General features: G+C 37.0%; 1 protein-coding gene across 10 annotated transcripts; it reads left to right on the top strand.

Moving 5' to 3' along the window:
• DCAKD (dephospho-CoA kinase domain containing) lies at positions 1–22,412 on the top strand. 10 transcript variants are annotated; one of them, XM_087917606.1, is made up of 9 exons: positions 1–91; positions 1,349–1,387; positions 1,491–1,608; positions 2,879–3,082; positions 7,160–7,247; positions 9,007–9,214; positions 9,914–9,969; positions 12,390–12,486; positions 14,210–17,353. In XM_087917606.1, exons 3-8 carry the CDS (start codon positions 1,497–1,499, stop codon positions 12,454–12,456), a joined length of 735 nt encoding a protein of 244 aa, XP_087773732.1. In that variant the 5' UTR covers positions 1–91; positions 1,349–1,387; positions 1,491–1,496; the 3' UTR covers positions 12,457–12,486; positions 14,210–17,353. The 10 variants fall into 10 exon arrangements, with proteins under 10 accessions (XP_087773732.1, XP_087773731.1, XP_087773728.1 ...); XM_087917605.1 differs by having other exon boundaries at positions 13,966–17,353; XM_087917602.1 differs by lacking the exons at positions 12,390–12,486; positions 14,210–17,353 and adding an exon at positions 21,727–22,412.
• The last annotated feature ends 3,548 nt before the right edge of the window (positions 22,413–25,960 follow it).

Raw genomic sequence — 25,960 nt, 5'->3', positions numbered from 1 at the left:
AGATCATCGAGCGAGAACTGGAAGCCGTGATACAATATTCCTTCTTCTTTTGCATGGGAGAATAAGTTTTTGTCTCCAGTTCCAGATCCTGGTGAGGCATGGGCAGGATTATTCTGAACATAGGAAGAGTCGTTTCTCTCCTTGAACAATCGTAGTAGTCAGTCCCTTAATTCTCCGTTTATATGAAAGGGATGTCAGATTGGTATAACGATTTTAAACCCCAGCCTGCCCCTCTTTTGTAGAAATTAAGATGCAAGTGATACGGACTGTCATAGAATTTGTTTGTGTACCTTTAATACATTTGAGGAAAGTTGCCCTATTAACCGAATAACCAAGCAACGCCAGTAATGGATCGGAATAAAGATACTGAAACCTGCACGCGCTTGTGTTGTAGGGGACAGTATGAGAACAATGTGCATTGCCTTTTTCCGGGTTACCTTTCCGATTTAATCCCCAGAAGAAAGATCAGCGAAGTTCGGCTAAGCTGTACCCCCCTCTAAAATGAGGACGTGTGGGTGGATGGGGTAGACGTGATTTATTTAATAAATCCAAACCTTGAAACAAAAGATAATATTCATAGTAATACTTAAATTTGAAATACTAAGTTCCCAAAGTGGGATCTTATTAACATATTTTGAAACTGTTTGAGGTACTCTAATTGAAAATTGTTTTATAACCTAGCTCGAAAGACTTCAGATTTACTTTCCTGCTTAACAGATACAATAATGATTTGGAAATAATATTTGCAATTCTTACCAGTGTTGAAGAAGGCAAATGGGCATCTGATTTAGAAGTTCTGAAACTTTCGCTTTTCTGGGGAGAGGGGAGAAGGGAAGGGGGCAACTACAAATGTTATGGGGGAGGGAGGTAAAATGTTTGTGATTTCTATTCTATTATTATTATTATCTTGTAAGCAATTGACAAAAATAAATAAATAAAATAAACAAATAAAATAAATAAATTACCAGGCAGTCAACAGCTGGGGGAATAGACAACCTTTCTAAATTGTGCATGCCTCATTTGATTACAGATGGGTGACATTGCATGAAACTTGGCAAAAGAAAAATATTTTTTTAAATGTGAATTAATAAACTTTACAAGCAAATGGACTCTGTAGTTCACAAAAGGAAAAAAGAAGAGAGATAGGAATTTTGAGATGCTTATTATGAGGATTTCTCTGGATGCCAAAGTAATTTTAGGGGACAAGGAGGCCCCTAAAGAAGACAAGTGAATGAAACTATATTTCATGCATGGATTTAAAAGTTCCAAAGCAGTTTGGAGGCAATGATTTGTATTTTTTTTTTAAAAAAGCTGGAATTAAGGCCTATAAAATTGCTTTTTGTTCTAGGTGTGCATTTAAATGTAAGAAGAGTAATTGTCCAGATAGGTAAGAATGACAATGAATATATAGTATCCCTAAACTCATATTTTGTTCCATTTTTTAAAAGTGTACAAATTATGTCAGGTTTAGTAATTTATTTCTTTTTCAGGACAAAATGTTTTTGGTGGGATTGACAGGTGGCATTGCATCAGGGAAAAGTACAGTAGTAGCTCTGTTGCAGGAACTGGGTTGTGCTGTTATTGATGCTGATGTTATAGCACGTCAAGGTGAGTTTTCTATAAAGTTACTTGTTTGCAGATCAGTATGATTTTCCATAGAACCACTTTAGAAATCCTGTAGAATTCTAAATTGAGACATTATTGGGAATGATTCCATACTCCTTACTTTTAAATATGACATTTCACATGTCTTGGAACGAATGTATATATTATATTTCTCTCTTCTAACAGCCTCTGGTGTTCATCAGACTGTGGGGCTAGTTGGTACTAAATTCCATCTGAAGATTTTCTAACCACGTATGTGTGTATATGTCTCTTCCTCTCTTTCTCTACACCAATACTCCTCCCTCCCTCCCCTCCCTCTCTCTCTCTCTCTCTCTCTCTCTCATACACACACACATGAGACTGACCATGGGAAGAGAAGAAAATTTATGATAGAAAATTGCTTGTAGAGGTAGAGGGTTATTAAAAGACTTTCTCCCTTATAAGATCCTTACCAGTTAAATCCCCCACAAGACATACCACTGTCTGAGGAAGAAAATCACGTTGCGTGTTTCATCCTTTTAACTCCTTACTTAGTATAAAGATTAGCCTTCAAAATCCTTTCTTTGGGTGTTGGGAGTAGATGAGGGAACTTATTTTATGTGACTTCAGTGGAACACAGTTGAGGCACCTGAAAAAAATAACTATCTGGCTTTATTCTCAGTGTTTATTTTGTTATTTCCACTTGTCCATCCCAAAGTAGAATATATGACTGATTTATGACAGTATTTTTAATCATTAGAGACATCTAATATACGAAAGAAAAATGTTACATGTCATGAGTCTTAAATGTAGAATTCATTGCCACAAGATATTATGATATGTACTGGCATTAGAAAGGTATATTTCAGATGCTGCCTTGAGAGCAAGAAATGCATCTCTGACCATTCAATTCCAAATCATTGATGATGAGATGAATGCAGCCATATTGCTTTGGATAAATACAGTATTTCTGCAAAGAAAAAATGCCATGTAGATGTATGATTGTCCTGTCCCATCAGACCAATTTCTGTGTTTTAATTTGGTCTGTGATCTGTGAATAGTTGCTGGAGGTGCAACAGGACTAATGCAACATTTGGAAGAGAAGTTTGTTTCTAAGCATAAAGCCTCATTCAGGACATAAGAGGACTGACTATACATTGGATTAAAGTGTTTTTTCTTTCTTGCCTCCCTTCTTGCCAGCTGAAAGTCTTTGTAAAGCATATGGACCAACTGAATACTGACTCCATAAGGAATATTTGATGTGTCTTTCTGCTATAATGTTTTCTTTCCCCAGTGGTACAGCCACACTTCCAGGCATATCGACGTATTGTGCATTCCTTCGGTCCAGAAATTCTTTTGGGGAGTGGTGAGATCAACCGTGAAGCTTTAGGAAATATAATTTTTTCCCAACCAGAAAAACGTCAACTGCTAAACTCCATCACTCATCCTGAGATCCAGAAGGAGATGTTAAAAGAGATCTTGAAATACTTTGTCTTGGGTAAGCAGCTGGAGAGTTGATATTTTGTAGAATCCTTGGGGCACCCTTCCTGCTGACAAAAATGATAATATCTCTATTGGCCATGTGTCCATTTTATTATTCTATAGCAAGGGAAGAAAGGGCTGAAAAGGCAACTTTGCTGGCTCCCTTTGCGACATATTGTTTGCAATCACCCTTTTACTTCTTACATCTTGAGGATTCTGTGTTCTTTATACTTGCCCTTTGCATTTTTAGTCCCTTAATGTGGTTTTAAAGAGCACACACAAAAGAATCTTTAGGCAGCATTGTGCATAGTGTCATGCTTCCTGAAATGCTCAGGCGTTTCTCCAGGACCCCAATTCTCCCGATGCTCTTCTAAAAGCAGTCTTTGAATTTGCTAAGATAAAATAATGGCTTGACAGTTGGGATTTCAGCAGTGCCTTTATGTTTTTCCATTTACTTTGTGATAACTGTGACAACTACAGCCATCAAACCGGTCTAATCCAGTACCGTCCAAATCCTTCTACAGAGGATGTTATTTCTTTTGTTCTCCACCTGAACTTGGCACACTTAGAGGAAAGAAATACTCATGTGTGAATGCTGTTTGTCCATTTCAGTTCGGTACTTAATACTCCTTTGTACAACTGAATTCTTGACAGGCCCCAGTATATGTGTTTTGGGACTAATATTTCTAACACCACTTTCTTGAGCACAGGTTCTCCTCAAGGCTATGTCTTAGGTCTGCTGTTGTTCACCCTGTTGACTCATCACTGTTGTGCAAGATTTGCCACCAACGATATTGTGAAATATGCAGATGGGCCTTATTCAGGATGATAATGAGGGTACTTACTGGAAGGAGATAGAGGGTTGGTGAACTGGTGTAATAAAAACAGCCTTGTCTTAAACGTAAAGGCAGGCAAAGCCACATACCTCTGTGTATTAATGATTCACCTGTGGAGGTGGTTAGCAACATCATGTTTCTGGGTGTGCAGCTAATGAGTAGGTTAGCGTTGTTGCTCAACAGTGAGACATTGGTGAAGCAGGTACAGCAGCGCCTGCATTTTCTACGTCACATGAGAAATGTACATGTTCCTTCCCCTGTCCTTACTACTTTCTATAGAGAGATGATCGAGAGCATCCTATCATATTGCATTACTGTCTGGTTTGGAAGCATTACTGTTTCTGACAGGAGGAGAATGGTAAGGGTGACAGAGAAGATTATTGGCTGTTCACTTCCATCTATCAAGGACATAGCATATAAACAATGCTTAAGCAGGATTTGCAGTATTGCATAGGATGCTACACATCCTCTTCATGACCTGTTTTCCTTATTGCTTTCTGGGAGGAGGCTATCCATCTAAATTCAGCCACAGTGTTGCTCCATATAGTATCAACTTGTGAATTCTCAAGTTTCCTCTTTCCACTATGTATTGAAAATGAACAGTGTATGTATGTGTGTGTATGTATGCATGTATGTATGCATATGTATATATATTTATTGGTTTATAGCATGTGTACTTATTTTGAGAGCAGGCAACAGAATTCCATTTTTAATGTGATCCAGTGTGCTCATAGCAAAAAAAAAAATGACAGTAAAGACTATCTTACCTTACTAATATTATCAATGGCTGCTTTGGGGTCTTTGTACAAAAAGGGGATCTGGTGCTTATGTAAAGGCACATTATGTGTTGGCCATATTAAAAGACGCTGAGATACAACAGTGTCAGCTAGTGAGGAACTATGCTCTACATTGTCAGACGTATTAGAGGTTTAATCAGTAACCAGGGAAAACAAGAATCTTTACTTATGTTATCATATTTTTCCATCTTGTGGAAGGAGAAGTTTGGGACTAAGTTCAAGGCAACCACATCTCTTCTATTAAGGTGGGAAATACGGTGGTGCAGTTTGGAGCATAGACACTGAGGAAAGAGCTGCTGCAGGATGTCGAGTGAAAATTTGGCTTAGCAGAACCCCTGTTTAACAGGTTTCTAATGCAATAAAAAAAACCAAGCAAAGATGAAGGTGAATGTCACTGCCTAAATCACAGACAAGCCCACTGTCTTGATTTTAAAAGTCTGGACAATTCTAGTTCTATGTGTGCAGTAGTGTGTTTTCTTTTACCTAGTTCTACACTGCCTCCCGCTTTCCTTCTATTGAGTAAGGAGGGAAAGAAGAGATCCCAATCAGACTGAGTTCTTTGGCACATGTGTACTCTCCGTCTTTCTTAGACACTTTCCCAAAAATTCTGGGTTGATTTGTTCAGTGATCCATTTACTTGATTTCTTGGCTGTCCACAGTATTCTCAGGATTTGCTCCCAATACTAAAGTTCAAAATAATCAATATTCTCCCTAACCTGATTCTTCAAAATTTGTTTCTATATAATGTCAAAAGAAATGTTTCTTTTAAACAAATTTTATTAATTTTACAAAACAATATACAGACAAACAAAGCATAGGATATAATAACATAAGAGATCTTTTTCTGAAAAAACCAATAAGACATCTTATTTAAAGACAGAATAATTCCAAATTATCACATTTCCATATGAACACAATTTAATATATATATTTACCTTATCTGTTCAACTTCATATCTTATCCCAACTTCTCTTTATTACTCCTTTTCCTTCTATTTATTCAAATTATATTTCTTTTACTTTAGATTGTATACATTTTTATATCCATCTGTCTTATTTACAATTTCATTGTTCTCTTCCAACATTCTTCTTACATTCTTCTAAAATTTTATTAATTCAATCATAGACATACAAAACACAAAACATAAATACCTAAAACTTCTTTTGGAAAGCGGCTTACCCCGGGTTACCTCTTTTTATACAGACAAATCAAATTCATACTCACTTAATATACTGTTTCATATCTTAATTAACATTCTGTATTTTCTATATATTTTCTCTCCTCTATTCACTCTCATAATTCTATTTATTTCATCTCATTTTAAATAATTATACTTGTATCTTTTGTCTGTTCTCTTCAATTATCTATTTATCTTTTCTTTCTAATACAATATTTCTCCTGTAATCACTGGTTGAAGTGTGACAACTTTTTATCTTTCCCCTAAATTTGACACTTGAAATAGTCAAAATAAATGTTATGGCTTGCATGATTCTGATCTTTGTGAATATAGACACATCATAGCATTTGAATGACGATTTTAAAATCTTCATGACTGATTTGTCAGGTGTTGGTCCGCAGTGTATTTCATGACTGCTTATTCCTATATTGTTGATGATTAACCCTGCAAGGCAGAAGCAATCTACCAGTTTTCTTTCTTCATTGTTATTTCTACAGCTGGTTATTCTGCCTGTTGTCATTAATTTTGTCTCTTTTATATTTAATTTTAGTTTCATTTTTTCACTGTGCTCCTTGACTTTTATTACTAGACCTTTTAGTTCTTTTGCATTTTTGGCTATCAGGTTAGTGTGATCTGTATAGGGCAGATTATTGATCCTTCTTTCTTCAATTTTAAAACCACACTCATCTTTTCCCAATCCATCTTCCACATATATATACATTCAGCAGGTAGGTAGGTAGGTTGAATAGGTAAAGGAATAGAACAAAACCTTGTGGCACTCCTTTGCCAACCTGGAGCCAGTCTGCTTCTGCATCTTCTGACCATCATTTGGCTTCCTGATCTGTACATATGAAGACCCGTGCAGATTGTTCAGTGATGACCTCATGTGACCACAACATGGGATAAGGCACTTAAATTATGTCCAGGCAGGCAGACCAAAGAGCACTATGGAATACAGGTGGATGGGAGGGAAACAAAGAGCTATGGACAGTCATTGACTTTGCTTATGGAAGGCAGGCAGGGAAATAGCAATCATGTGTTCTTGGGACATTCTTGTAATTGTGAGCTATTGCCAAGCACCTGAATTGTGATTATATGACCACAGGGAAGCTGCCATGGCTATACATTGACAAACTGGTTGTCATTCAGCAATGTTGTAACGCTGAACAAATGGTCATACTTGAGGACTACTTGTATTTATTTGCAGCATCATACAAAAAAAGATTGCTGCTATTGAAAAATTGTTTCTAATAAAGGATTAATTTAATTTAATTTAATTTCAGGCTATCGATATGTGATTCTGGACATCCCACTTCTCTTTGAGAGCAAAATGCTGACCAGATTCATGAAGCACACAGTTGTTGTGTATTGGTAAGGAGAGTACTGGAGAATACTTTCAATGCTAATGATTTAGATGGAATGAAACACGGAGAATGGACTATGTAATTATTGTTTTCTTTAAATGGAAGTAGGAGTAAAGGGCATTTTCATGTAACTATTAAAAGAATATTTAATCCAGGATAGAATTGAAAAGGCTATGGGTCATGGAATTGTCCTTTGGAGTTGAAGGGTCATTGAAATGGAGTAGAGTGATTTGTGGTCCTTCCACGAAACTGCAAACTTTTAGAATAAAGCTAAATGACCTGAGCTCTCTTCCCCCAATTCTTTGCATTTCAGCAGTTTTCTGAATGACAAGCCTTCATCTATATCATTTTCTGATCTGGCATTAGAATCTCAGTCTATTTACAAAGGTAGAGTCTTTCAATGTAGCATACTAGATGCATACTGCCTTTTGGGTGTGCAGTTATTCATAATGCATTTATATGTTCCTGTAGCCATTTGATTCATTTTGTGTATTTCTGTAGCTAGTTGGGAAGGAATTTGTAGTCCTGTTCCACCAATTACTATTACTGCTATGTATCAGAGCCTACAGGCTATATAGTGTTCTTCCTTCTGGTATGGGTATCGATAGAGTAAGCCCCATCACACTACAAATGGTCATAGGAAAAGCACATATCTGCTCTAATGTAATTCAACTTGTTTCTGCAAGACCACCTCTTGATATATAAGGATGTAAGGCAAATGCACAGGAAAGCATGTTGACAAAATTACTCTTAAGTTTGGAGAGAGTCAGCATATCTCATTTTCCAGTCCATCATCTCATGGATATGCGGAGCTTTCTGAAGGTTCAAACCGCAAGAGAATGGTGCGTTGAAGTGGAGAAGGACCAAGTAACTGAAACATCCTGCTCCCCGAGTTGTGCATTCTCTTAGCCACTGCTTTGCACTTACATATTCTAGCTTTCATGTGCATTATAAGAGCAAAACATTTGAGACTTGAGATGGGCGTTGGAGGTAAGGTCTTAGTTCTGTCATCCTGGTATGCTTGTTATACACACTGCTGTCATTCCGTGCTTAGCAACTTCTCTTTCTCTGCCCCTCAGTGCTCCTGACTGCAGCACTTTATGTCTTTTGCTACTGAAGAATGTTCAGTTACAGGGGGGAAATAAAAATATGATATTTGGAGATTCTTTCGGGAAAAGAGGGTGGGGTAAGGAACACGATTAATTTCTTTCATACCAGAGAATTCAGTTGAAGCCTTCATAAAGGAGATTTCATCTGTCAAAGAAACGCGTTATATTACTGAGTTTGTGTGAAGCGCTAAGTTGTAACTCACTGTTAACAAAGCATCGTGGGTAAGTTAATGCAACGCACCAACAAAATCAAGCCAACCATATTATACCTCGTGGAAATGTGTGAAGTAGGTTTTGGTCATGATGAAGTGAAGGCAACATAAAGAATATTGGGAACTCTTGGAAGATTACCAGCTGCTCGAGCCCAAGGAGTAGTGGTTAATTTCTTCTGCAAATCAGTTGTTACTGTTGGGAAGAGTACAGAGGGAGGGTCATAGTTAAAGTTTTCACCACAACTACAATTAATAGTGAGAAACTTAATCAGGGTTGTTGCTTCCTTTGTACTAATAACATTGGGGAAGCATCTGTCTTGCATGCAGTGGGAAGGGAGAAACAAGATCAAAGTTTTTCTTCTCAGTGATTCTGGTCTAAATGAACATTATAGCTACAATTTGGAAAACATTTGATTTTAATCGAATTCGTTTTCTTTTCTATTAGTGACCCACAAGTCCAGCTGTCTCGCTTGATGCACAGGAATGGGTTGACTCAGACAGAGGCAGAAGCACGCATTTTTGCTCAGATGCCTCTTGCTCAGAAGGTCAAGTTGGCTAACCATGTCATTGATAACTCAGGAGATGCCGAGGCCACCAAGAAGCAGGTCCTAAAATTACATACAGAGTTGGAGAAGTCCTTGGAGTACCTTACGGTGCGCTTATTGGCTGTAGGAGCAATAGTGGGAATGGGAGGCCTCGTGTACTTTCTAGTGCAGCAGTTTGTGTGACAGTCTGTTCTTTCATTAGCAAAGAAGGCAGAGGAAATCCATATCTTTAACTTAGATTGCATTGCATTAATGCATAAAAGATTGATTATCTGAACAAGAAGGAATTTTAATGGGGACTTGGATTAGTAAGTGGACTACTAGGTTAGGGGTGGTGATTGGGGAAATACATTAATAAGCAAGAATTAAAGTACTGTTTTTATATTAGTTTTTGGCATGAGAATAACTGCAAGTTTTTATTTTTTTAAAAAAGACTTATCGTTGGATGAGATCTGCTATTAACCATCTCTTAGAAACATTTTCTTTTGTGGCTCCTTTAAGAAAGTAATCAACATGCATTATTACTTCTGTAGGAGTGGGTGAGGGTAAACGTAACCAAAACACCCCCTACAAGGAAATAAGGAGTCAACTCTGTGATTTTTCACTTAAGACAATATGCTGCTTCATATTGTGCAATGTCTTTTTATTAAAATGACTAATTGAACTCAGTGTTACATAGCCAGCTTATCTTCAAATATAGTTCTTTTATTTGACATTATAACTATCAGTCTAAGATGAGTATGATGGAATGTGATTAAATGTTGTAATGTACTGGTAATGTAATATTTTTAAATTTCCTATAATCAGAGAATCTTGACTACTTCGCATGTCTGCAAAGGTTTTGAGACAGTCACAAGCTTTCTGTAAGTATTATGGTGATGCAGAGAAACACTGCAGAGTTCACTTTTGAAGCACAACTCAGGCTGAAACATACTCATATAATCTTATAGTCAGAGAGCTTTGGAACGTGCCTAAGATACTCTTTAAGGTTGTATGTTATTATCTTATTCTACTGTACCAGAAAGAGTTGGAAGTCAGTTCTTTTCTTTTTCTTATACCTTTTTGCTCTTTCTCTTCTCCTCCTCTTTTTTCCATTATTCTAATTTTTCTTCGTATTTATGTATTTTATATTTTAATAAACTAATAAAAATTGTAACTGAAACATACCCAAGATACTCTTGCACCTATACATGATGAAGGAACTAACCATGATGACCAATAACTGGTTGCAATCAAATTGTTGCTCAGTTACATTACAATCTTAATATACAATTGTTGCTCATGTAAAGTTGCTACTGTTCCTGATGTATAAAGAAATTATAGGTCATATTACTAGATTCATTATTTTGTAATAGTCTAATTGAAATGTATAGAAATTGTGGAGGAAACTAAAGTTGAAATGTGGTTTAGCTCCTGACAATCCTAATTTTGCATTCTAGTGTGAACATTAGAAGGTCCTTGTTCCATAATTATAAGTAACGCCCACATATCAGGAACTTAATCATGGCTTGCAGGCAGTATGTTCAATAAATTCAAGTGCAGTCACTTAATTTTATTTCAGAACTATATGGTTCTGTGAAAGTAGATATTAGTAGAGAGAAATGTTCATTCATATTCTTGAAAGGGATAAATGTGGTAAATTCATTTATAAATTTTGGCTTATTTTCTTATACACTCTAGTTATTCATCTTTTATACAAGTGGAATTTCACACAGCTGCATCCACAAATGTGAAATTGTAAGATAACTGGACTCTCTTAGGGCCAAGAAATGTGAGGTTTTAATAGTGCTGCTCACAAGACTCAAAATACTAAGCTAGAGAAAATGTGTTGATGTAGTCACACTTTTTTGACATATAACAAATCTGTGTTTGCCATGTTAGCAGATGCCAAGTATAATTCTGTTTTCCCTAACAGTGTACATATAGTTTCATACTGGTATATCTCTGCTTTTGACTATGCTGCATTTTCAAATGTGTACTTCAGGCAAATACTACTTGTACTATTGATTTTCTGCATTCCTGTCAAAGTAAAAGCTGAAGGAAAGGGTGGATAACAGGTGGGACAAAAATCTTACACCTGAATACTATAGATTTGGAGGATTTCCCAAGGCACAAGGGAGCCAAAGGACAGACAGCCCTCCCTAGATAGACAAGGAATTTGTCTTTGATACAGAAACTTAGTATACATGCAAAACAACAAAGTAATAATAATCATATTAATGATATTAATAAGAGAATAGCGAAGACGAGAAGGATAATAATAATGCAACCCTTCTACGTGGGCAAATATCCTTAGACATAAGGCAGCAATTAGTGTTCAGCAGAGTGATAGCACAAAGGGAAAAACTTGTCCCTGTTTAATTGTTTTGGCATTCAATGCCCTATAGCGGCATCCCAAGGGGAGATACTGAAACAGTTTATGTTCTGGATGTGAGGAGTCTGCAAATATGTTCTCAGCCCTCCTTCTGACCTGAACAACATATAGATCTTCTCTGAGAGGCAGGTTCATTGCAATTTTTCTTTCTGCAGTCTTAACTCTCCACTGGAGTCTGTACTTGTTCTGCTTGGTTTCTGTATCAAACCAAACAATTCTAGAACTACAAATGATAGACTCAATAATTATTCTGTAAAACTGTATCAACTACTCTTGGGGCAGTCTGAACTTCCTGAGTTGACACAAGAAGAACATTCTTTGTGGTGTCTTTTTTAATGATGGTTCTAATCAGGGGTGGGATTCAAAATTTTTAACAACCGGTTCTGTGAGCGTGGCTTATGTGGTGGCATGGCTTGGTGATCATGTTATTGGCTGTGTGTGGCCAACTCAATATCACTCACATCGAGGCATGCATCTCCTCGCCTGGCCTCTCATGACTGGGGATTCTGCAACAGTCATAAGTGTGAAAAGTGGTCATAAGTCACTTTTTTCAGTGCCATTGTAACTTTGAATGGTCACTCCACACAAGCAAAGTACCAGCAAAGGAGGGGAAACAAACTCCAGAGAAGTTCCAGAGACAGGAAATCTAGCCCTGCCAAGAATGTAATAAGGGTTAACAGAGAGGCAGTTTCTGTAAGCAACACCAGAATGTTTCCTTCCTGCCTTCCTTACAAGATTAGGCCAGTAATTTCTTCTAACAACCGGTTCTCCGAACTGCTTAAAATGTTAACCAGTTCTAATGAATAGGTGCGAACTGGTAGAATCCCAACCCTGGTTCTAATATACTACAGTAGTGATGCAAAAAAGACTGAAGAAATTTTGTTTAAAATGAGCACATGTTTTTTCTAGCTGGACATACCTTCTATATCTAGAAATCATAAGAGACATGATTGGGGATGGGACATCATTAGAGTGAATGGGCATAAATTTTACCAAGAAATTCATGGTATGTGGAATTTTTCTTTCTTTCTTTCTTTCTTTCTTTCTTTCTTTCTTTCTTTCTTTCTTTCTTTCTTTCTTTCTTTCTTTCTTTCTTTCTTTCTTTCTCTCTCCCTCTCTCTTTCTTTCCTTTGTTCCTTTCTTCCTTCCTTCTTCTCCTCCTCTTTCCTTAAAATTCTACATGTTTTATTTTCATCTGGAAGGATATTATGTGTAAAATTTAAAGTATTCCCAACCTTGACAAAAAAGAAATGGTACCAAATGTTTTATCTCTACACCAGGACTGTCAAACTCGCGGCCCGCAGCCCAGATGCATCATGTACTGGCCATGCCTACGCTCAGTTTAGCAAAGGGGGAAAAAGTCATGATATGTCACGTGCATAAGGTTCTTGGATCCAAACATGGTTTAAAGTTAGATATTATTAAATTTATCATTGCTAAATGGGAAAGAAGAAATAAAGTTTTATTATTGACTCAGAGTCAGGGGCAATATTGACTTTGAAAGAAAGAGATAAAAAAGATGGTGGCTAGAACTATCCTCTTTTACGTGCAATGCACATGTGACATGCAAAAGGAGAGCTTTCGTGGCAGGGTTTCATATACTATATTGAGGGTTTTAGGTTTTTTTAGCTATCCCTGCCCCATATGTGCTGATTGCAGGGTTGGAAAATGCAGACCCAGGGTGCCTAAGGCTACAAACCATTTTCACATTGGTGCCTTCCCGATGTGCTGAGAGCCAGTATAATAAAGTGGTTAAGGCACCAGGCTAGAATCAGTGGTGGGATTCACATTTTTTACTACCGGTTCTGTGGGCGTGGCTTGGTGGGTGTGGCAGGGGAAGGATACTGTAAAATCTCCAGTCAGAGGTGGTATTTGCCGGTTCTCCAAACTACTCAAAATTTCTGCTACCGGTTTTCCAGAACTGGTCAGAACCTGCTGAATACCATCTCTGGCTAGAATCCAGTAAATTGTGAGTTCCAGTCCTGCAGTAGGCATGAAAGTTGGCTGGGTGAGAATGGCCACTGGCCACTCAGGGTGGTTGTTGTGTGGAAAATAGGGGAAATAGTTAAATATGTTCACCTCCTTGAATTATTTTTACAAATACTAAAGGTGGACTGAAATGTGCTGGATTTCTACGTTAAACATTAGTTACAATCCAACACACCAGGGAGTTATCAGACTGGATAATATTGTACTAGACTGATGCAACCTTTGTCCTAAAAAAGGAAATTTTGTATATTTTTTACAATCACCACAGCATTGTGCCATCTGCAATAGCTAAAAGGTATTGTATGGCATACACAGAATTCCAGGCTATTATTTTGAAGTAATCAGCCAACTATTTAGCTATAGGCTTTAATAATAAAACTTGTGAAAGTACAGACAGGCAGTACCTTTTATATCCAGCAGAGAGCAGTGGTAGCCTAGTTTCACTCTAGCTGGTTAAACAGTTCAAAGAACAAAATTATTTTGTTTTGTATTTCAGCATAACCAATCTGTAGAACCCGTGATCCCCCAAAAGAAAATGCAAAGCACTGTGTTCTCTGCATTATAAATTTTCTCTTGATAAACAATGCAGAGAGGCTCTACAATCAGCACTTTAATTTGATTTTTGCTTTGGAAAAGTGACCAAATAAGGAAAATGATGAGTAAAAATTAGGTTAAGTCATTTGACACTAATTGGCTTTGTTACCTCTCTCTCTTGGCTTAAATCTTGCTTTTGCCATCAGCAACTGATATACTGGACTGCATTGCTACTTTCATAATGCAGCTGTTTAGATTAAAAGCTAAGAGTTTGAGAAGTTGGAATGCATAAAATATTGAGGAAGATGAGAAATAAAGAACAGAACTGAAGAAGAAGAAATGCATGGAACAAATGGGATCATGGAAATATTTTAATCTTCTCTAATCCATTGTTCTTCAGATATATCTTCCTATAATTCTTGGAATTCCCAGCCAGCTTCGATAAAATGATAAATTCTAGGAAATGCCATACAGATTACTGTAAAAGCTTCTAAATTTTTGAACTGAGAATTTTACAATTTTCATTATTAAAAAAAGACAATTCCAAAGCATGTATACAGTAAGATTAAACAACAACAAAAACTACAGAAGATAATAAAATCCTAGCTTTACTGGTTTCAGAGGAGATGAATCTCCTATTATAGAAAAGAATTCAAAAAATTGTCATATATATAAAGACTTCATGCAATATATAAAGACTTCATGCCACTGATTTTCATGCATTGGATGATGGTAGTGCTGGATCATTCCTATTTCTGTATATATTTTTCAATGAACTAATAATATTATAATTTGCATATCCTAAAATGTATATAAAACTCACATTCTATTAATAAAACAATGATGGAATCAATATAATTGTCTCTTTGTGCACATATTAGTAAACTAAGCTTTTGTAAACCATAGTTAGACTTGGATGGCTTGGTAAGACTTACAAAGATAACTGTTTATGTGCTCCAGCCTATAACATAGCAATTGTCTGGTTCAGACCCAAGATTTCCCAGCCAGATTCCTCCAAGAAGAAGATATTCTGCCATAGCCTGCCAGCTGGATGACTTTTTCCCTTTCCTAAAAAACATAGTATTGACTGACAAATTATTCTTTCAAAATTCACCCAATGAGTTGCAAGAAATAATACATGTCAAAATTCTGTTTTGTAATTTTGTATGTATGTAATTCATACATACATACCTACACAACATGCATATATTAATCACATTTAGAATACATAGGGGAAAAGAGTCTTGACGATTGACGAAGTTGATACTATATGGTACAAAGCTATTACAAAATCTAGTTGTTCTGCTTCACATATCATGAAACCTCCTCCCAGAAGGTAACAAAGAAAAGCAGTTTTTGGAAAGAATGTATAGGACAAAGGAAGTAGCACAAAGACATGTGGAAATCCTCCTTCAAGTCCCTGGATATTGACATCACCTTCTAGAAAACCCTGGCACAAGATTGATTGATATGGTGCGTGATGACCCACCAAGGCTGCCAGATATTTGAAGACAGAAGGACAACCACAGCACAAGAGAAGCAAGCACTCCGCAAAGCCAGAGCTGCAAATGCTGCAACAATGGTGCCCACACATGTCTGCCTGACATATGGCAGAACATTTCGTGCCTATATAGGTCTTACGAGCCACCTGCAGACATATCATGGACAGCCCATAATCTGTTAGATGTCAAGGTCCTCTTTGAACACAATGGATGAACATCATAGTGTCCATGACATTACTGTGAACCCTGGTCAAGCAGCACTCAAATGTCATGTCCTGAATAGAAAGAAGTGAATTTCCAATAATCTTTTTTGTCGTCCTCACCACTCTCTGTACATCCTTCCCAATGAGTAGTACTGTAATACTTCCAAACCACACAATAAGACAATAAAACAGGATGCTTTCAATCATCTCTCTATAGAAAGTGATAAGGATAGCGGAAGGAAGATGGTGCTCTTTTCATACAAAACAGAAAAGGCAGGCACTGCTGTGCCCACTTCACCAGCATCTCACTGGGAAATGAATGAAAGTAACAATAGCTGAACAGAACTATAATTGAAGATCAATTATAGGGTTTTCCTTTATTTCAAACTCTCTCACCCTGATATTTTCCAGGCATCTTGGAACTATAGCTTTCAGATTTATCAATAAGCATGACCAAAGAGTTTTCAGTGAGTTGCACTCCTAAGACACTCAAAGGGTTTATTTCCACTTTTCACCCTTGTCTCAATATAAGAAGTAGTTTCCTGAGGCAGGCCCAAAGTAGATAATAGGAAAGAAAGAAAAAATCATAGGTTACGCAGGAGGCAAATTCAAAAGATAGGACCAAAACAAAAATAGTTAATTTCATTTATATATAAGTTCTCTTATTAAATTTGTATGCTGCTAAATCTTTAGATTCATGGTAGCATTGACTTTCCAGGAGTTTAGTACTATAATTTTTTTTCTTTCTATCCAGTAAAATCACAATGTGGTTCCTTCGGAAAATGTTCTTTCTGCACCAACTCAGAAAGCTCAAACTGCCCAAGGAGCTGCTGATACAGTTCTACAGAGGAATTATTGAGTCTATCATCTGCACCTCTATAACTGTCTGGTTTGGTTCTGCAGCCCAACACAGACTTCAGAGAGTAATTAGGACTGCAGAAAAAACAATTACTACCCACCTGCCTTTAATCGAGGACCTGTATACTGCACAAGTCAAAAAGAGGGCTGTGAAAATATTTACAGACCCCTCTCATCCCGGACATAAACTGTTTCAACTCCTGCCCTCAGAACGACGCTATAGAGCACTGCACACCAGAACAACTAGACAGAAGGACAGTTTTCCCCCGAAAGCCATCACTCTGCTAAACAAATAATTCCTTCAACCCTATTACAAAGTCTGCACTACTATTACTGTTAATCTTTTCATCACTCCTTATCACCTATCCCCTCCCACTTGTCACTGTATGACTGTAACTTTCTCGCTTGTATCCTTACAATTTATATTGACTGTTTCCTAGTATGATTTGATTGCTGATTGTACCTTATGACTATCATTAAATGTTGTACGTTATGATTCTTGATTCTTAACGAATGTATCTTTTCTTTATGTATACTGAGAGTATTTACACCAAGACAAATTCCTTGTATGTCCAGTCACACTTGGCCAATAAAGAATTCTATTCTATTCTATTCTGTTCTGTTCTGTTCTGTTCTGTTCTGTTCTGTTCTGTTCTATTCTATTCTATTCTATTCTAAAAAAACCTCATCTGGACCAGTGGCTCAAGTTCTGCATCTCTTTTTAAAAATATTTCAAACAGCAAAACATTGTATCTCAATTACAAAGGAAAATTTCCTGTACTTCCAATTAATCTCAACAGAATAAAGGACTTACTATCAATATAATGGATCTCATTTTTCCTGAGTTTAATCTGCTATTAAATATGTCTGTAACAATCCTTGTAGGAAACAGGGCCATTTAAAATAACTGAGATACAATTTTGAGATTTACATACTACATATATACATCTGTTGTACAGTAGCAACATAGTGAATAGAGGATTTAAAAAAAAATATAGGAAGTATGGCACCTGATGAACAGGTTTCAGATATATAAAAACTTTGTGCAAAGTCAGTTTAATGAATTTACTAAGTCATTCCACAACCAAATTCTCAAGAAAATTTAGGATTCATTGCTTCCTTTATTTTGCTTTTACATCTTGGGGTATATGGTGACATAATAGTTGTACCACATCATGAAGTCCAGAGCAGTAGTAATATTGCAACAATTCTTCCCATAATAGTTTTGTCAAGAAAAAGTGTATTTCAGGATTCACTAGAAAAGAAATGGTTTGATATCAAAAAATTGTAAAAGAGTGTACGAGAATAACATAGCAAACTGAGAGCTGAAGGTATATAAAAGCTCCCTTGGATGTGACAAAAACATTTACAATCTTGGTAAGGTGTAGCATTTTGTTTCTCAGTGGAATCGTGGTTGATTTTGAAACGCTGAAACTTACGATAGCTTGCAAAGGAAATCTGTAATTATGCACACAGGGTACAGTTTTCTACTACATCCAATCTGGAGTATTATAAATTCAATCATAAAACAATATTCAAAAGCAAGCAAGCAAAGAACCCAGTAATAAAAAAAATCTCCTGATTAGGTTTCCTCAGCATGATAAGGACTATCAGATTTGGATTACAAAAATCTGCATAACATTAAATTGGAACAAATAATCTGTTTTCTGTATACCTTTGTTGCCCTCTAATGGCCATCTGGATTTGAGGAACACAAACCATCTAGCTCTGAATAAAGGCATCCTTATTATGAAAAAGTATAGAATGACTATCATCTAAATGCATAATTACTGACAAGAAATTTCTTTGAATTTAGCAATTCCCTGTTCTCATCATTGGTAAAAAATACATTGTTTGCATTCAGGCATGTTAAGCAATAGCTTATTGAGTCATGATTTCTTGATTAAATGAATGATTAATTTTGTAGAATATGCAAGGGCAGAAATCATAATTTCCAAATTACAATGGCTAGGTTCACAAAACATTCTAAGCCTAAATCAAGCAACACAAATTATGGTGCAAGGTGAGAATGTTTAAGACCAGGGGTGGGATTCTACAGGTTCGCACCTATTCGCTAGAACCGGTTGTTAACATTCTAAGAAGTTCAGAGAACCAGTTGTTAGAAGAAATTACTGGCCTAATCCTGTAAAGAAGACAGGAAGGAAACATTCTGGTATTGCTTACAGAAACTGCCTCTCTATTAACCCTTATTACATTCTTGGCAGGGCTAGATTTCCTGTCTCTGGAACTTCTCTGGAGTTTTTTTTCCCCTCCTTTGCTGATACTTTGCTTGTGTGGAGTGACCATTCAAAGTTACAATGGCACTGAAAAAAGTGACTTATGACCATTTTTCACACTTACAACTGTTGCAGCATCCCTGCAGTCACAGGAGGCCAGGCGAGGAGATGAGTGCCTCGATGTGAGTGATATTGAGTTGGCCATGCCCACCCAGTCACATGACCACCAAGCCATGCCCACCACCTAAGCCACACCCACAGAACCAGTTGTTAAAAATTTGAATCCCACCCCTGTTTAAGACCATTGTAGCTTGTTCAGAAACATGATTAAGCTAAGACATGGCTTAGTGCAGTGTATGAACCAAATCGGTGAGCTTTAATAAAAAGATCTTCAGTCAGATCAACTGAAACTTTTCTCTGTTTAACAGAAGTGCAAACAACATGCAGCCTACCAAATTGGCACCCGATCATTGGGTAAAAATGCATCATGGATTTGCTTATTTTTCTCATTCTCTAACTTTTGAAAACTTCATTGTTAGTCGTGGATTTTGCTGTAGAAGGAGATTCCCCCCCTTTTTTTCCTTCATAGCACCCAGAAAATTATGCAATGGCTTCTGGAATGATCCTCCACTGCATTTTTCCCATGCGTTTTTGATTAACAGTAAAGGAGGTTTCATAATGACTTTTCAGTCTTGCACACATATTCTACAATTTTCCTCCCATTGCCAAATCTTTTTACAGCACTGTGACACGAAGTTCAATTGACTGAACAATGCTTGAAGTTCTCATCTTTACAAGTATTGTTTATAATTAGACAAGAGGCTTTGTCTCCATCAATTAAGGACCAGTCAGGTTCTCCATGTTAATATCAGGACCAATGAAATGCAATAAAGGGAGGTGCATTAAGGAAAGTGTATATGGGGACACATGTAAGGATAATGGTCTCATTTGGAGGATTTTCTTCAATATTAGTATTTTCCTAATATTTTCATCTGAAGCATCCAACTAAGAACTATTTAATCACATGGCTAAAGGGTAGAAGTCTGCTTGAAAGCTACTGTTTGCCTGTCTACTTGGTTCTACCCTCCCTGTTATTTTCTGCTTGGTTTGTTAGCAAACGAAACTATTGTCTCTCTTGCAGCAGTTTAACTTAGATTTGGGGATGGTTGCTTCAAGGACTTTCAAAGGCATTCTCAGAGTTGATCCATGACATATTGCAATTCGGTAAAGGAACTGATTTCCAGATAAGGGACTACCTGGCTTAGCTGAATAGTTCAGGCTGTACAAGACTTCCTTTTAGTAGCCCAAGATGGATATGAGGATTTTTTGCACAATATTTTGATCTACCAGTGCTGTTGGAACTTTAACTGTCTATCATATTGAGGCTGCTATTAAGAGATCAGAAGCAGGTATTTCTTTTTATTGGGAAGAAATTAAGACCACACAATACTAAGCTATGATGATATTTGATTTTTATTTGGTGAAACATATGAACTTAGTTACACATTTGCTTTATGGCTTAGTGTTATGTGGGACACCAGTTTTGTGTTGATGGATATATTATTCCAGCTATTTTGCAGCAGTGCACTTTCTCCGAGAGCTGTAACTACCTAACCAATAACTTCTAAACATTGCAAAAAATAAAGAGACAAGTTCCACCTGAGCAAGGTAGCAGCTAACTCTGGAATTAAAGGGTTGGGAAGGACCATTTAGGTCATCCACTGAATTCCCTACTCAGTGCTGGAATCCAATTTAAAGCATCCCAGACAGATGGCTGTTGAACTTCCACATGAACACATGCAATAACAGGAAGCCCACCATCTTTCTGGATAATTGGTTCCACTGTCAGACTTTAGTCAAACTCTGAAGAAATGTGCCCCTCACCTACAAATATTCTCGCATTGTTTCATGGAGGCAAGAATAATTGGTAATGAGAAATGGGGGCAAAGAACTGTATAGAACTGCTGCAGAAACTGGAAACTGCAATTTAAAGGAAAAAGTTGCCCAGAAACAGGTTTGCTGACTTTGCTGACATTTCCAATCAGAGCAGAATCTGAAAATATCCATTGCCATGGATATTTCTAGAGGAATATTTGCACCACTTTGGGACTAGCTGCAAATCCATCTCTACATAATATTGGGGAGCTGAATTTATTTCCAATTCTGCTCTGATTGGAAATGTCAGCAAAGTGGTGCAAATATTCCTCTAGAAGTGGTGCAAATATTCCTCTAGAAATATCCATGGCATTCACATGAATTAGTTGCTGTTTCTGGCAGCAGATTTGGATCTGTGAAAAGGGAGGAAAATGTTGTAACTGTTGTTAACGTATTTGTACTTTCATGGAAGAAGCAAAACTTATTGGATGCCTGTGCCAAAATAATTCAGGGGGCAGGATGCCATTTTCTGCTCTACCTTGTCCATCCCAGTTTTGAACGATGTGCTATTAGGATTCAGGAGTAATTTTTCTAGTAAATGCAAACTGCAGCAATGTGCACAATACTTTTCTCTTTTTTCATGTACCAGATGATTCGGAGCACATTTCTTCCAAACGAATTGGTTTTTGCCATGCAGACATTAAATGAGATGGCAGAAATTATCACAAATTGTGATTTGTGAATTTGTGATTAAAAAATCACTGTCATGGTAAAGCAAAGTGAAAGTGCTTTGGAGCGGGTATGGACATCTGTAGTCCATATATGCTTGACCTGTGAACTTAGGAAAATACATACTTGAGTTAAAGAGAACCTAACAGTTTGCGACGAAGTAATTTGGAGTGAGTTTAGGAATGCTGTTACTTTAACTCAAGCAATGAATTCAAAGCCCCACCCTCTTGATTGTATGGGTGTAGCTACCCTTTTTACTTTTTTTATATCCTTCTGGATGTGCCTGAAGGTTTGAAACCTAGTTTCTGTATTCATCTAGAACAGAGTTTGCTATCTTTACCAACTCTAAGAAGTCTGGACTTAAACTCTCTGGCTGCCACGGGAATTCTGGAAATTGAAGTCCAACCATCTTAAAGATACCAAGGCTGGGAAATACTGATCTTGAGGATGTACAAACACCAGACTTGGGACAGCATAACACAGTTGAGAAAGTCCAGAAATATTTCACAAGAAGAGTTCTCCGCTCCTCTACTCATTGCAGAATACCTTATACCACCAGACTCGAAATTTTAGAGCTAGAAAATCTAGAACTATGCTGCCTTTGGTCTGATCTAAGTATAGTATATAAAATCATACATTGCAATGTCCTACCTGTCAATGAATACTTCAGCTTCAACCATAACAATACAAGAGCACACAATAGATACAAACTCAAGGTTAACCTCACCAAACTTGACTGCAGGAAATACGACTTCAGCAACAGACTGGTCAATGTCTGGAATACTCTACCCGACTCTGTGATTTCTTCCCCAAACCCCAAAAACTTTAACCTTAGACTGTCAACTATTGACCTCACCCCTTTCCTAAGAGGTTTGCGGGGGGTAACATAAGGGCACCAACATGCCTACCGTCCCTGTCCTATTGTTTCTTTTTATTTTTCTTATATGTATCCATTTCATGTATTCATAACTATGTTTATACTTATACCTGTTATCTTATAATCGCTTGACAAAATAAAATAAATAAATAAAACAAATAAATAATGGTCCTTCACAATATCAGCACCTGATCAGAATTCAGTTTGAAAAACGCAGATGAAACTTTCGTTGCTCTGATAAGCTCTGTAGGGATTAAGTTGATGTGGGTGCATTTAGAAACTGGGTGAATGTTTCTCAGTCAAAGATTAACCTCCTTTGGAATGCTAAACATTGGGCACTTGTTCACTGGAGTGACAGCAATGGGAACACTGGAGCATCTCTTTAAAATCCTTCCCAATCGATCGGCTGTGTCTGGAGCTAAGAATACGTGGCAATGTTAACAGCGGTTCCTTTCTTTTCCTGCCTCCTCTTGCTTCCTTAATTGAAGTTTGTTTGAAGACATCCTGAGAACACAAACCAAATATTTAGTTGCTGCAAATTGGCACTTCGGATCAATTACTCCTTGATTTGACAAGTGTCACTTTATCCCCTGGCTATCGCATTCCTTTGGGCTCAGGTATCAGCATCTTAAAGCGTACGAATCCCCCCCTCATCCCCCAGCTCTGATCTGATGCTCTCTTTGCAAGCACGTTTTTCATCAGCTCAGCAATCTATCACCCAAGCTGACGAGATTTTCAATGAAGAAAAGTCCTTCTTTGCTAATTCTTTGCGTGCAGGCCAGTGTCTGCCAGGAACTTTCCCTCTCTCTCTCCCCTGGCTTTCAAAGTTGGAGAAAAATAGGTCTTGTGTCCTTGTGCATTTATCACTTTGGTTAGTCCGTGACTGCAATGCAACAGGACCAGAGTGTAATTTATTCATTTTAAAATAAGGGAACATTTCTACAAAAAGAGATTTTTTTCTGTTCCTCTTGATATTCTGAAATTACAATATTTTGGCCTTGTGTAAACAGCTCCTCAAAGATTTTATAGCCAGAATCTAGATCTCAGAACAGGTTTGCCTTTTTGTTCTATTTGCTTTGAGATTAGGCTTCCCAATTTTGTGTCCATACTGTTTGATATCACATTCTTCAGCCAGTGTTCTATAGTTTGATTTTCAGCTGATATAATTCCTTGTTAACACATCTTTAAAGAGCAACTTGGTCATAATATGGCTGATCTCTTAGTAGTCATCTGGGCTGCAAAACCCCAGACCACTACTACATGGCAGCAAACATGGATGCAAAGATGCATAAAATGTATGCTGCATTTTATGTTTGTCTGGAAATATGGACTCAGAGACATAGCATGCCTTCTCTACCTTTTTTGTTATGTTTGCTAGGAAAGGAACTGATTAAAACTAGTATTTCCAGACCTCAGCTTTAATGAATTTCAGAAGAAACAGAAAAGTTAGATCAGCCCTTTGTGATGAAATTACTAGGTTCACCTCCAAGCTGGATTACTTTGATTGGAAATGATCTAAGCAAAGGCCATTTCCTTATCAATTATTTATAATGTCTTAGAACATCGTCCAGCCATCTCTGTGGTGATATAAAATCCATTCATTGGTAATACATTGACACAGCAATAGTTAAATGACAATTCACATCACCAGTAAAGAAATGGCTTGAACTCGAGTCATTATATGGTTCATGTTTAAGATCTTGCTGGTTATATCTATAATAGTTATAGGTTGGAAGTGGAGCTTCTTTTAAAATAATTTCCACCAAATACATTCATTATTTGGACATGGAAATGTCAATTTTATATCATGTGTTACTCATATACACACAAAAGATACTAGTTCTGATTCAAAGACATCACCTGCTCCACTTTAATCTAGACTGGCTTGAGTTTTAATATTTCCTGTTTACAGGGATTGTAGGTACACAGTCTCACAGAGAAGAATAAAATTGTGTATGGAGGAAAATAGCATAGCCAGTGTGATTTTTGTTTAGTGCATTTCATGAAATTGGGTGGGGGGAGAGCGAGGAAAGAGATGTCAATCAAATTGCAGCAGGTGCAATTATTTTGTGAACTGAAGTACAATGTGGCAATTGAGGTGCATCTCCAAAGTAAATCGATTTTTAAAAAAATCTAGGATTGCGTATTTGGATACTGACCAGTACAACTTTGATCAGTAAAACGTCTATCTGTTCTGTCAGTGTTTGTTGTCACACAGTTAAAGGCAAAATATACCATTTGCTTTTGCTCTGCCCTTGCATAATATGGCTTGGCAGCAAAAGCCTAAAGTTTTACACTGGGTCCAGATGGATGATCCCTTTCACACTTGGAGGCCAGGCACCAGGAGTCCCTGGGCCTGGATGGTACTAATGCTTAATGCAGAGCTATTGAGCCAGCCCCTTGTTTATTTGTTTAGTGCATTTGTTTATTTAGAGTCTTGTTATGTGTTCTATTGAAAGGGGAAGTTTTCACTCTGGTCTGCTGATTAGGTGGGAAAATACTAAAAACTGATTGGTTGGCCTGTCTGACAGCTCCTATAAAAGAAGAACTGTCAGATGGGGGTTTTTCAATGCGTTGCTGTTACTTGAATAAAGTAGTTCTTATCATTACCTCGATTCAGTGTCTTCCTTTCACCCACAATACAACATTATAGTCTTGTTCTTTTTCTGCTATGATGGTACTACTGCATAGTGTCCAGAAACTTAGGATGTTTTTATTATTTTCCTATTTTAAGTAGTCAGTCTGGAGTCAAGCAGTTTCTAAACCTGTTCAATCAATCAGTCAATCAATCAATCAATCCTTTGTTTAAATAAGTGCTTATATGTAGATTTCCATACAGTCAGAATATCCAACCGCTTTTGTCCTAGTCCTTTAGAATCCTTTGCACACCAACTAAACTGCTTGGCTGTAGACTCCTGAAGTTAACTATAGATGATTATAGATCGCACAGCTAAAGGACTACAAGTTTTAGAAGACTCTGAGTATATACTTATATTTACATTCTTTATTTAATGTAATAGGAATGACTGCATTTTAAAATCCTGGCATGTAGGATTTAGGCAAACTACCCATGATCCTCCAGCAGGGTGGTTTGTTCTAATGTCCTTTTAAAATCAAAGGTGGAATGTATTATACACTAGGTCTATACGGTGCTTCAGAGCTCTCAGGAGTGTGAACACCCATTATGCAGTTCCAAGAAAAAACACAGTTGCTTTAAGATATTTCAAAAAGCTGCCAGGTTCTTACTCTCATATACTTCACAATAATTTTGGGAGACAATCCTGAATCTTGCAAGATTCTATTATATACAAAAGAGTCGACTATAACCACAAACTTCATAGATGGTATAAACTAATGATTCTTAGGGCAGACATTTAGTTATCTTGCTACAAGATTTTTTTAATTATTTATTAAATTGTAACATATACTTGTATTACTTTCACATGCATATGGGCAGATATATTCCTTTCTTCCAAAACACAAGTGATTAAATAAAACTGATTTCAGAGCTACATGCTTATTTAATCTTTTTGTGATAAAAAAGACAAACTGGAATTGACATTTCAATATCATTTTTCATTTGTATTGGGGCAGAAACAAGATACAGTTCAAGAAATGAAATGTTTGCAGTGTCATAATATTACAAGTTAAGAAGCTAGAGTCTTGCCTGTTCTCT

This window comes from Pseudonaja textilis, chromosome Z (genome assembly GCF_049901715.1).
Source record: "Pseudonaja textilis isolate UNSWEBS1 chromosome Z, rPseTex1.2, whole genome shotgun sequence".
Lineage (NCBI taxonomy): Eukaryota > Metazoa > Chordata > Lepidosauria > Squamata > Elapidae > Pseudonaja > Pseudonaja textilis.
Note: the sequence above shows the minus strand (reverse complement) of the source record. Positions and strands in the feature narration are given on the sequence as shown.